Raw genomic sequence first — 12,190 nt, forward strand, 5'->3', positions numbered from 1 at the left:
GACTCCTGGGCAAGTGTGCCCAGCCCAGGCCTGTACAAGCCTCTGTGCCCACACCCCAGACTCCATCCTGCCTGGATCTAGCAGGGCTGGCATTTTGATCTCCATCCGCGGGACTCCCGGGCTCCACCTCACACTCCCACAGTGCCCTCCAGGACTTGGGGGCCTGGAAAGACCGAGAAAGACCACTGAGTCCTGCCCCTCAATTCACAGGTGGTGAAGCAGAGGCTCAGACTTGCCCAAAATCACATGACTCAACAGCCGGGGCAGGGCTGCCAGCGGGCGTTCCTCAGGACTGTCTGGAATTTGACGGTGGAGTGGCCTCCACCACACGCATGCTTCCACTCATCCATCCCTCAAACACCCGTGGGCGTTGCCTCCATCTACTGTGGCTGCGGTGAGAAATGATCACAAATGCCACCGCTTAGAACCACACCAAGCTTCCTCTTCCAGCGCTGGAGATCAGAAGTCTGAAGTGGTCTGCAGGGCCGGTGCCTTCCGGAGGCTCCAGGCCAGAGTCTGCCTCTTGGCCTCTCCAGCTCCCAGAAGCACCGCATCCTGCAGCCAGTGGTCCCGTCTGCACATCACTCTGACCTCCACTTCTGCCATCACACCTCCTCTTCTGGGATCCTCCCGTCTCTTTCACTTACGAGGACCTTGATGACACCGGGTCCACAGGTGTCGTGGGGATCACCTCCCGCATGCAAGGTCCTCAGTCATGTCTGCAAAGTCCTTTTGGCATGCAAGTTGCATGGGTGTGTGGGACGTCACTCTCCAAAGGAGGCAGAATTGAGCTGGGGACAACTCACGAGCTTGGGGGACAACTCATGGCTTGGACGCGTTCAGCTGCAAGTTACAGAACCTTCCTCCCTAAAAGGGTAAAACAGTAAGTCCACTTAGTACCTCCCGCGGCAGGAGGAAGTCTGGCCAAAGGGTGGGTCCCGGGTGGGTTCTTGCAGGCTCAAGAACAATGGCACTGGGGACACACCCTCTTTCTTTCCATGATTTTCATCCTCATCCTCAGCTCCTCCTGGCCACATGACAGCTGCTGCCGCTCCGGGCATCACATCCTCACGTGTGCCCAACCAAGCAGGAAGGCAGGCAGTGGGCCTTCTGGCACATTTCACCCTTGTCCTCAGGGAGGTTTCATTGGCTTGAACGGGGTCAAGTGGCCTCCCTCCTGCAACCACCCTGCGACGGGCAGGCCCCAGGCTGAGAGCTCTGCAGACGTCATTCTGAGGAGTGTGCACGGCAGCCACCAAGGCTGGGAAAGGTCACAGAGGAAAACCCAGCCAGCTCGAACCCAGAGTCCAGGCAGCAGGCCTGCTGCCAGCCTACCCGGCTAGGCCCAGGCCCAGGATGGTGGAGCAGGAGGTGAGGTCTTCTGGGCCACCCTGCCGTCGTCACCTCTACATCTCCAGGGCTGCACACAGAGGATGCTCCCTGGTGTCTGCGGACTGCATGACAACTGAACCAGTGAAGGGCTGTGGGTTGAGGTTGGGCACTGGAGGGCCCTGAATGTCAGGCTCAGGCAGCTAGGGGGCAGCGGACAGCCCCTAGCAGGAGGATACAGGTGGAGACTGGAGCAGGTGCAGCGGGCGGGCAGAGGTGGGGCTGGGTGGCAGCCGAGAGGGTGGGGGGCGGCGGGGATCTGAGCTTGGACCCCAGCAGGGCCAGGGCTGGGGTACACACCTGGTGCTCAATAAGACATGCTGACCCACTGCTTTAATCTGTTACACTCATTGCAAATCAAAGCCAGTCCCCGAAGCAGTTCTTTCTCCAGAGGGACTTCCGCCAGCTCTGTAAGAACTCAACTGTGCCAAACCCATCAATGCTGATCAATATGCAACAGCTCAGACAGCCAGCCCAGGCCACGGCTCCCTGCCACATCCTGACAAGACAAATCAGCTTCTGGAATTCTTCAGGGAGGGGCAGGGAGAGAAGCAAGCCTCATTTTTCCCTGACTCGTCTTTAAAAATGAAATTTCAAATAAACATAGGGAAAGAAAGCTCAGCTCAGCTCCAGGGAGAAAATATGTCCTCTTGGTCTTGAGACAAGAAGATAGGGCTGGCTTCCCTCGGTTCCCGCACCCACGAGGGCTGAGTGGAGAGGGGTCTCTCCCCGACTCCAGCCTCTTCCCTTTCCCCTGCGGACACCAACCGAGGGCAGAGATGGGCAGGCAGGCGCCACCCCCACCCCCAGGAGCTCACAGCCAAGTTGGGGGAGGGGGTCACTCAGGGCTGTCATGGGCCTCAGAATGCTCTGGTCCAATGCTCCCACTTTACAGACAGGGGAAACTGAGGTCCTGGAAGCCAGAAGGCTCCCCCACTGCCAGACAGTAAGTAAGGGAATGAGCAGGAGCCTAAAGCCACATCTGATGATCCCAAACTCCACGGAACCAAGAAAAGGGCCTGTTAGCCAGGGGCACTGGGGTCTGGCACAAGCAGCCACCAGGTGAAGGCACCCCCTGCACTGAGCACCCAGCAAGCCTCGGTGTGGCTAAGGAGGCTGGAGCCAGGCCCACAAGCCCATCTGCCCTTCACGGCACCCATCCTGCCACCAGGCCTTCATTCAGCTCCTTCTGTGAGCTGAGAGCCCGGCCCTGGACCAGGCAGTGGGGATGGGACACAGTTGAGACATATGGTTACTGATGATGGCCACGCCCCATGGGACATGCAGGAGGCCAGCAAAAGTGGCCCAGATCCAGCCTGGGAGGTCAGGGAGGCTTCCTGAAGGAGGAACATCATGGGACAATTCTTGAAGGACGCGAGCCCCAGGAAAGATGAGGCAGAGGGCATCCAGGCCTGCGGACAGCACATAGTCAGGCCCAGGGTCCACAAGAGTTAGTGAGAAATGTCCTCACAGCGTGGAGAGGAAGGCTGACTGCAAGAGCCAGGTGGAGCTGTGCAGACCAGGCAGGCGAGGCAGAACCCAGCCGCAGCCCCGGAAGAGCTGGCTGCAGCAGCAACCCAGAAATACATCTTCTCCTCAGCCTAGGCGGGTGGGCAAGGCCACATGTGCTACATATGTGTGTACACATCCATATGTGCGAAGCCATGTGTGCACATGCATGACTAGGGTCATGCATAGGGACAGATGTGTGCAGCACAGGCATACACACGTGTGTGCAATGTGCATGATTCGTGTCATCTGCATAAGGAAGGGTGTGTGTGCATGCAGTATGCACAGGTGTGTGCATAGCATGGGTACGTCATTTCTACATATGCCAGTGTGATATATATGCATGTGTAGAGATATGTGTGCAAAAAGCACGTGTGTATGTTAGTGCATATGTATGTATGCACCTGCATGTGACTAGTACATGGACATGTGTATGCACACGTAGGCATGTGTGCATGTGTGTGAACATGTATATGTGCATACATGTGTGTATCTTCTGTGTGCATGGACGCACTGTAGAATCCATATAGTATATGTAGACAGTGTGTGTGTGGAAGTGTGCGTGCATGTGTGTGTGAACGCAGGCAAGTGTGCATGAATAGGTTGCATGTGTGGATATATGTGTGTATGGGTGTTCATGCTTGCATGCCCACACGTATGTATTCATGATACATATATTCATGTGCGTGCATGGATCTATGTGTGCACAAGGATGTGTGTGGATACATATGTGTGCGTGGACACTGTACACGTGTGTATGTGCATGCATGCCTGTATGCGCAGGGAGGGGGCTCAAGGAGCCAAACTCCCCTCCACCCGAGCTGAGGCTGCTCATGAAGCCCAGAGCGCGGCATCCCAGGCAGGCACCCAGCAGGTGCGCACCCACATCCCTTCTCAGGGTCTGCCCGGCGGCCCCCAGCTCTCTCTGGCACAGCAGCCAGGGCCCAGTGTCCCACGGCTGTATGGCCCTGCTGGACCAACCCTGTCCTCCTGGGCCCCACGTATCATGGGTGAGATACAGGCAGGTTCGCCTCTGCAGCTCCAGGAAGCACCACTTCTAGGTTCTCAGTTCTAGGAAACATCTCTAGGTTTCCCTTCTGAAATGTGCCCACTTCCGCAATGTATCCCCATGCACACGTACACACAGACAGCCCACACAACCCCCGCCAGTGCAGCCTGACTCCCCCAGCACCCTCCTTCCTCGCCCCTCCTGGTCGTGCCCAGCTCGCATCGTGCCTCGTCAGGACAGGAAGTCTTGCCGGGTGCGTGCTGTTCTGCTTGTTACGGACAATCTGGAACAGTTCCTCAAGCCTAATTTCAAGGTCTAGGGGAAGAGGCCTCTCCAGCTCCCTTGCAAACAGCTGCGGTCCCCGGGGCCTCCCACCACAGGCAGGCCTGCGTGCAATGCAATCCCGATGCACGGCCCAGGGCTTCGCTTCTCCTAACGACTGGGCCCCAGCTTTCTGCCCCTTGGCTCCATCCAGGCCCTGGAGTGGACCCTTCTGCCCCCTCCCTGGTCATGCCAGGAGGTGTTGCCAGCAGCATGTCAGCATGTTGGCTGCTGTCCCCAAGGGCCTGAGCCACTCACTGGCCAGGCACTCCAGATGCCCTCAGCCTGGCCATGAGTGGCCCCTGCCTTCAGCCTTCCTGGGCAGCGGGAGGCTCATCTGGCTCAGGGCCCCAGCTGCTCCGTGTCCTTTTCCCTCCAAATTCCTGTGCCTGGGCTGCCATCTCTTGGGAACACAGGAGCCAGGATCCTAGATAGATCCCCATGCCCCTGTGCATCCCCCAAAGCACTTCTCAAAAAGAGAGCCCTTCAGGATGGGGGTGGGAGGCACGCTGATGCCGAGTGAGAGAGACCTTCTCCAAAGCCTGCATCTGGCCCCTGCCACTGCTCTTTCCTGAGTCCTCCTGTCTCCCCACGCCCCCAGTACAAAGCCCACCCCCACTGGAGGAAGGACAGCCTACAGAGGCCTCCCCCTTCCTCATAACACCTCCTCATTCTCTAAGCACAGTTTGGTCACCTCCTCCAGGAAGGCTTCCTTGACAACCCCACTCCCAGGCTGGGGGAGGAGCCCCAGGGCACTGACGGTTGTCAGCGCATTCACCTCAGTGGGTGGCACCATCCACCCACAGATGGTGTGCACCTCAACTGAGGCCAGGCCCCCCTCACTCTCTGCCATCGCAGAGGGCTCAATAGAGACAAGGGCTCCAGTGGGCCGACCATGAAGGAAGCAGGTGTGTGTGGGCTTCCCTGAAAAATGCACCTCCAGGTGCCCTGGACAGGTGGCACCTTTTAGGCAACCAGAACCAGGAGGGCCTTTAGCCAGGATGCTGACTCTCCACCGTCCCCGGGTCACACACCTCCCACAGGACAGCCATGGCCTTTTGCTTCCCCGAAGGGCGTATGTGCCCCAGACTAGCACAGGACTGGCACGGAAGGCTTTGGCTCCAAAGCGCGCCCCTGCTTGGCAGGCCCATCATCTGAAATATTTGCTTTCTGCCTGGCCCCGGCTCGGCCTCCACACCCCCAGTGCAGGCCCTGCTGGTGACAAACATGGTGAAGAACGAAGCCGTAGCTCCTGGCAGTGTCTCTGCGGAGACAGACATGCTCCCCAGTAGGGCTGAGCAGCTGAGAACACGACAGGCTCTGAGGCTAAAGCTGGCGCCCTTCAGGAGTTCAGAGAGAAGCTGCCCCAGGCCACTGGCATGGATAGGCATCCCGGGGGTGGGGCAGTCACTCCAGCCCCTCCTCATTATGACCTCCCGGGCTCTCAGAAGCGCCCCTTCCCCGCCGGTTCTAGCCACAGGATGGACAGACCTTCCCTCCCTCTCTCCTGCGGACCCAGGCAGGGAGAGACCAGCCAGCTGGGGTTCGTTTCTGGATGGCTGGGGGAAGGGTCGTCCCTTCGGTCCTAGCAGAGAAACGTCAGGCCTGAGAACTCCAGCTCTTCTCCTGGATCACCTTGTCCCTGGAAGTCCCTCTCCCACAGACCCCAGGCTGCCTGGAGGCAGAAGCCAGCGCCTAACTTGGGCCACAGAGTGGCAGTGCACGTGACAGTGCACATCTGCAGAATGGAGGTGCACGGACGGGGGCGAGGGTACACGGGGGCTACCTCAACGGCCGCTCTCCCCTGAGCCCACCCTTGCAAAAAGCTCATCATCCAGGCAGCTCCGTTCTGGGTGTTTGTCAGAGGTGGTGACTTTGAACACCTCTCCATCATTTAAAAGCAGGGCCTGAGAGCCTAAGGATTAAACTTCAATCACTGCTAACATGGGTGCAGAGCTTGGGAGCTTGCCCAGGGCTTCCACAGGCACCGCCGTTAGTTATGATTCATGCTCCAGCAGCGCTGGGAAGTGGGCCGAGGGAACTGAGGCCGGGGTGGGTGCGGAGGTGGCTCTGACGGGGAGCGCCGATCCAGGATCTGGTCCGGACCCTGAGCTCGGCAGGACCTGTGCGCACCCAGGCAGCGTCGCGTCCTCCCCCAGGCTGCGAGAGGTTGCTCTGCCATCAGGCCATGGACCCCGAGCCGCCCGTGCTGCGCGCGCGCGTGTGCGCGCCCCCGCCTGCGCCCATGCCTGCGCCGGGGGAGGCGAAGGAGGCTCCCGTCTTAGAAAGAGCAGCTTCTGGAACTCACCGCCCAGGCCGGCCGCCGCTCGGCCCCGTCCCGCAGGCTGCAGGCGGCCCTGGAGGGGGCGCCCTCGCCGAGCGCGCGCCCCGCGCCGCCGCCCCGGACTCCTCCCCGGCGCCGCGCGGGCAGGGTCGACCAGGCGGCCGCGGGCTCCGGTTCCCGGCCAGCTCCCCAAGGCCCGCGGCCCGCCCCGCCCCGCGCGCCCGCCCCGCTGCGCAACTCGACCCAAGTTGGAAGCCGAACCCAGGCGGCCGCACTCGCTCCCAGCGCAGGGCGGCGGCGGCGGCGAAGGAGGCGGCGGCGCAGCTCTGGCGAGCGAGGCGGCGGCCGCACGGCCGAGCGTGGACTGCGGGGGGCGCCAGCGCCCGGGAGCAGCCGGAGGACTCGCGGCGGCGCCGGCGCCCCGCCCGGGAAAGTAAAGTTGGAGCCGGAGGGAGCACGCGGGCGCGGGGGCCCGGAGGAGCGGCGGCCGGCGCCCCGGCGCACCAAGCCCTAGCCGGCCGGATGGGAGGCGGAGCGCCCGGGCCGCCGCCGCCTGTCGCCTGCGCCCCGGCCGGGCTCCGGGACCGCGGGGCCGCTCAGGCACGCCCGCTCGGGCGCCGCGTCGCCGTGGGCTCGCCGCCGGGGCGCTCCCCGTGAGCCGGGACGAGGGCGGGGCCGCGCGAGGACCCCGGGACCTGCCCCCCTCCCCCCGCCGCCGCGTCGCCGCTCGCTCCGGGCGCCTCCTGCTCTGCACTTACGCGCTTGGCAGCTGCGGGGAGCCCGGCAGCCACGCTCTCCGGCGCGCCGCCCGCCGAGCCACCACGGCCGAGGGCCGGCTGCGGGGCGCTGCGGTCCCCGGCGGGCGCGCCCGAGCAGCAGGCGGCGATGCGGGCGCCGACCCCGGCTGGGGGGCGCCCGAGCTGCCGCGGCTGCGCCCCGGCTCCAGGAGGGACCGCGTAGCTCGCGGGAGGACCATGGCGTCCCCGGCGCTGGCGGCGGCGCTGGCGGTGGCGGCAGCGGCGGGCCCCAATGCGAGCGGCGCGGGCGAGAGGGGCAGCGGCGGGGTTGTCAATGCCTCGGGGGCTTCCTGGGGGCCGCCGCGCGGCCAGTACTCAGCGGGCGCGGTGGCAGGGCTGGCTGCCGTGGTGGGCTTCCTCATCGTCTTTACCGTGGTGGGCAACGTGCTGGTGGTGATCGCTGTGCTGACCAGCCGGGCGCTGCGCGCTCCACAGAACCTCTTCCTGGTGTCGCTGGCCTCGGCCGACATCCTGGTGGCCACGCTGGTCATGCCCTTCTCGCTGGCCAACGAGCTCATGGCCTACTGGTACTTCGGGCAGGTGTGGTGCGGCGTGTACCTGGCGCTCGATGTGCTGTTTTGCACCTCGTCGATCGTGCACCTGTGTGCCATCAGCCTGGACCGCTACTGGTCGGTGACGCAGGCCGTCGAGTACAACCTGAAGCGCACACCACGCCGCGTCAAGGCCACCATCGTGGCCGTGTGGCTCATCTCGGCCGTCATCTCCTTCCCGCCGCTGGTCTCTCTCTACCGCCAGCCCGACGGCGCCGCCTACCCGCAGTGCGGCCTCAACGACGAGACCTGGTACATCCTGTCCTCCTGCATCGGCTCCTTCTTCGCGCCCTGCCTCATCATGGGCCTGGTCTACGCGCGCATCTACCGAGTGGCCAAGCTGCGCACGCGCACGCTCAGCGAGAAGCGCGCCCCCGTGGGCCCCGACGGTGCGTCCCCGACTACCGAAAACGGGCTGGGCGCGGCGGCAGGCGCAGGCGAGAACGGGCATTGCGCGCCCCCGCCCGCCGACGTGGAGCCGGACGAGAGCAGCGCAGCGGCCGAGAGGCGGCGGCGCCGGGGCGCGTTGCGGCGGGGCGGGCGGCGGCGAGCGGGCGCTGAGGGGGGCGCGGGCGGCGCGGACGGGCAGGGGGCGGGGCCGGGGGCGGCTGAGTCGGGGGCGCTGACCGCCTCCAGGTCCCCGGGCCCCGGTGGCCGCCTGTCGCGCGCCAGCTCGCGCTCCGTCGAGTTCTTCCTGTCGCGCCGGCGCCGGGCGCGCAGCAGCGTGTGCCGCCGCAAGGTGGCCCAGGCGCGCGAGAAGCGCTTCACCTTCGTGCTGGCCGTGGTCATGGGCGTGTTCGTGCTCTGCTGGTTCCCCTTCTTCTTCAGCTACAGCCTGTACGGCATCTGCCGCGAGGCCTGCCAGGTGCCCGGCCCGCTCTTCAAGTTCTTCTTCTGGATCGGCTACTGCAACAGCTCGCTCAACCCGGTCATCTACACGGTCTTCAACCAGGACTTCCGGCGATCCTTCAAGCACATCCTCTTCCGACAGAGGAGAAGGGGCTTCAGGCAGTGACTCGCACCCGCCTGGGAATCCTGGACAGCTCCGCCCTCGGGGCTGGGCAGAAGGGGCGGCCCGGACAGGGGAGCTTTCCCAGAGACCCGGGGATGGATTGGCCTCCAGGACGCAGGGGAGGGTGCGGCAGGGCAGGAGCTTGGCAGAGAGATAGCCGGGCTCCGGGGAGTGGGGAGGAGAGAGGGGGAGACCCCTTTGCCTTCCCGCGTCAGCAAGGGGCTGCTTCTGGGGCTCCCTGCCTGGATCCAGCTCTGGGAGCCCTGCCGAGGTATGGCTGTGAGGTCAGGGTTTTAGAGAGCAGTGGCAGAGGTAGCCCCCTATATGGGCAAGCAAGGAGCCCACCAAACACACTACCACTCCCCATCCCCGTCTGACCAAGGGCTGACTTCTCCAGGACCTAGTCGGGGGGTGGCTGCCAGCGGGCAAGGAGAAAGCACCGACAAGCTTTGATTACTGAAAGTATTTAAATGTTTGCCAAAAACAACAGCCAAAACAACCAAACTATTTTCTAAATAAACCTTTGTAATCTAATGTTGGGTGCCGCAGTCAGTCCTTGAGCTTGGGGGCTGGGGGTATCTTCCAGACCCTCACCCTGCCTGACACCCTCCCCCCCATTCCCCCGCCCCGCAAGGCTGGACGGAGGGCACCCTGGGCCTCCAGGTTACAACTTCCTTCTTGCATGAGAAGGAGGGGTCTTGCTTTTTCTCAAGCTAATCCTTTATGTACATGGAAAATATGTACTCAAAATTCCTGTGCTGAGAGTATCGAAGAGGTGAAAGGAGCCTAAAACCCCCAAGTTTAGATTCTGGGGGACTGCCTTCCCTGCATTCCCATCCCTGCCCCCGTCCTTCTGCACTCTGATTTTCAGGGCCTCCCCGAGGAAAGAGGTGGGGCTCTTCCAGTCCAAGCCTCCCAGTAGCTTTGAGCTAGTCCTCCTGGCTCTGAACGTTTTGTGGGCGTGGCTCTTGGGTGGAGAGAGGGTGGGTGTGAGGCCAGCAAACCACCACACCATCACTCTTAGACCAGAGGCCTGGCCAGAGCCAGGTTGAACAACAGGCACTTTCTTATTTCCGAAACAAACTGAAAGTCATTGAGGCCCCAGAGCAGTGGAGTGGGACCAACCACCAGTGGCTGGGGAGGGGCCTGGGGCCGGCCTGTTTCCTGTGGTGCTCCCAGGGTCTCCCCAGTGCAGCCCTGCCTTTCCCCCTTGCTCCACCGTCAGGCCCAGCGGATGTCCACACTGTTCACACTGCTGCCTGAGGAAGGCAGTGGAAAGTGGGGGACAGAATACCAAGGTGGGCTTCCTGGTGCTGGGCCTTCATGGTGTAGGGACCGCTCAGACTCAGCCATCACAGGGCCTGGAAGCTGCCAGGATGGCTGGAGTGGAGGGGCAAAAGCGGGACCTGGGCCTGGCAGGAGCTGGGCGGGGGTCCCCCCAACACACACGCATAGACAGCTCGGTAGGCGTGCAGGGGCTGTGTCAGGCCTCCTGCTTGTGACCATCCATTCCCCATTCTCGTCCTCCTTCCCATCTCTGGGAGGACCCCCTGGGCTTCCCTATGTGTACCCTCCCCTGCCAGACCCTGGCTGCTGAGCCCAGCCCAGATCCATCCTGGATACCCACCTCTCTCTTTGGCATAGGGGGCCAGGGTCTGCCTGGGGAGGGGTCAGCCTTGGGTTCTGTGTTCTTCTGCAAGCCCCCATCCGCGAAGTCAGGTTCCAGAGCAGGGGGACCTGACTTGCCAGAGTTGGCCCTTGGAGAACCCCCTCGCTGCAGCTGCCTGGCTTCTACCCCAGATGATGGGTCTTCAGAATACCCCAGCTGGGAAGAGCTCTGCCAGCCGTGTCCACAGCTGGCACATGTGCTAATGCTCACACCTGCTGTGTGCTAGTCTCAGACACGGGTGGGGAGATACAGGCAGCAGTGGGGGCAGGGGAGAGGTGGAGAACATGGCCAGTCAAGGCTGATGAGGACATCTGTGACCTCCCCCGACCAGGCCTGGGCAGGGAGTCCTGAGCTGTTGGCCCAGCTTGTCCTGGAGCTGTTGCACTGGCTCAGACAAATCCCTGCTCTCTGGGCCTCGGTGCCCCACCTGGGAAGTGGAGGGGGTCCTGGGAGCCCTCTTGGACCCTGCCAGGCCTGCCAATCTGTTGGGCAATCTACCCCCTGAGCCTGGGACCACAGGAGACCCCACCTCAGAGACTCCATGGCTGGCATCGCACCCAGGGACACTCTGAGGGCAGGCCTTGGGGCTGCGAGGGAATCACTGCACACACGTGAGAAAGACCTCAGAGCTCAGGATCTCTGCTCCAGAATCTGCATCTTACCAAGCCGGCAGGAGGGGTCCAAAACTCACAACTGCAAGACGGGAGGGCAGACCCCCAACCCCTCACCTGCCAGCACTCAAGACCCCCAGTCCCACCCAGGGCACCCTTCCCTTGAGAGCACCAGCATTTCATGGGATAACTAGTACATTTCATGGGGCTCAGAGAGGTGGATTAACCCGCCTGAGGTCACACAGCTGGTGATAATACCCAACAGGGCCCAGGTTTCCTGGCCCCAAATTCAACCAGATAACAAGTATTTCTTGAGTATCTCCACCATTTCCTACTGCCTCCTGGGAGGTCTTCAGGAATGGGCAACTTCCCACAGCTAAGGGCAGACCCCACGAGGAGGCACAGCATGAGGAGCAAGGGTTTGGAGGTAGGAGGTGCAAGTGTGTTTTAGGAAATGGGGTGCCAGCATGGGAAGGGGGAGACAACGCAGACAGGAGGCTGGGCAGAGGGGCCGTGTGCCAGGCTGCCGGGGAGAAGCTGGTGGGAGGGTGCTTGGACAGAGTGTCAGGTTTTGATCTGAGCCCCTGGGGGCTGTGAGGTCTGCAGAGGAAATGCAGCCTCCCAGGGCTGGAGCCTGTCCTGTCACCTGCTTAGCAGTGTGGCCAGCTGAGCATGTCACCTCTGAACTGCAGATCCTCCTCCCTGCAAGGGGATAACCACAGCCCCCCCACACCCAGGGATCCTGGGAGATTAACTTCGAGGATACAGCAGGGCACGCAGCCTGGTACATGCTTGGGGAAGAATGTCAGCAAACCTTCCTCCTCTTCCTGTCCTGACTCTGCCAGTCACACCCTCCGGGGCTGTGGCCGGGACTGCAGCTGGCAGATGTTCACCACTCCATCTTGATTGCCGCCTGGAGAGACTTTCTTTTCAGCTGGATAAACAGAGACAGAAACCTGGCTTCTCACCCTGCCTGCTGCAGGGACACGTGTCACCTTGCTCTGAGTCCTGGTATCTTCATCCATGAAGGGGGCACTG

The 12,190-nt window shown here is 62.4% G+C and overlaps 1 protein-coding gene across 1 annotated transcript; it reads left to right on the forward strand.

Annotated features, from left to right (window-relative positions):
* The first annotated feature begins 6,765 nt into the window (after window positions 1-6,765).
* Window positions 6,766-9,406, forward strand: ADRA2C (adrenoceptor alpha 2C). The gene has a single exon (XM_054486141.2). It carries the CDS (start codon window positions 7,487-7,489, stop codon window positions 8,873-8,875), a length of 1,389 nt encoding a protein of 462 aa, XP_054342116.1. The 5' UTR covers window positions 6,766-7,486; the 3' UTR covers window positions 8,876-9,406.
* The last annotated feature ends 2,784 nt before the right edge of the window (window positions 9,407-12,190 follow it).

Source organism: Pongo pygmaeus, chromosome 3 (genome assembly GCF_028885625.2).
Source record: "Pongo pygmaeus isolate AG05252 chromosome 3, NHGRI_mPonPyg2-v2.0_pri, whole genome shotgun sequence".
NCBI lineage: Eukaryota > Metazoa > Chordata > Mammalia > Primates > Hominidae > Pongo > Pongo pygmaeus.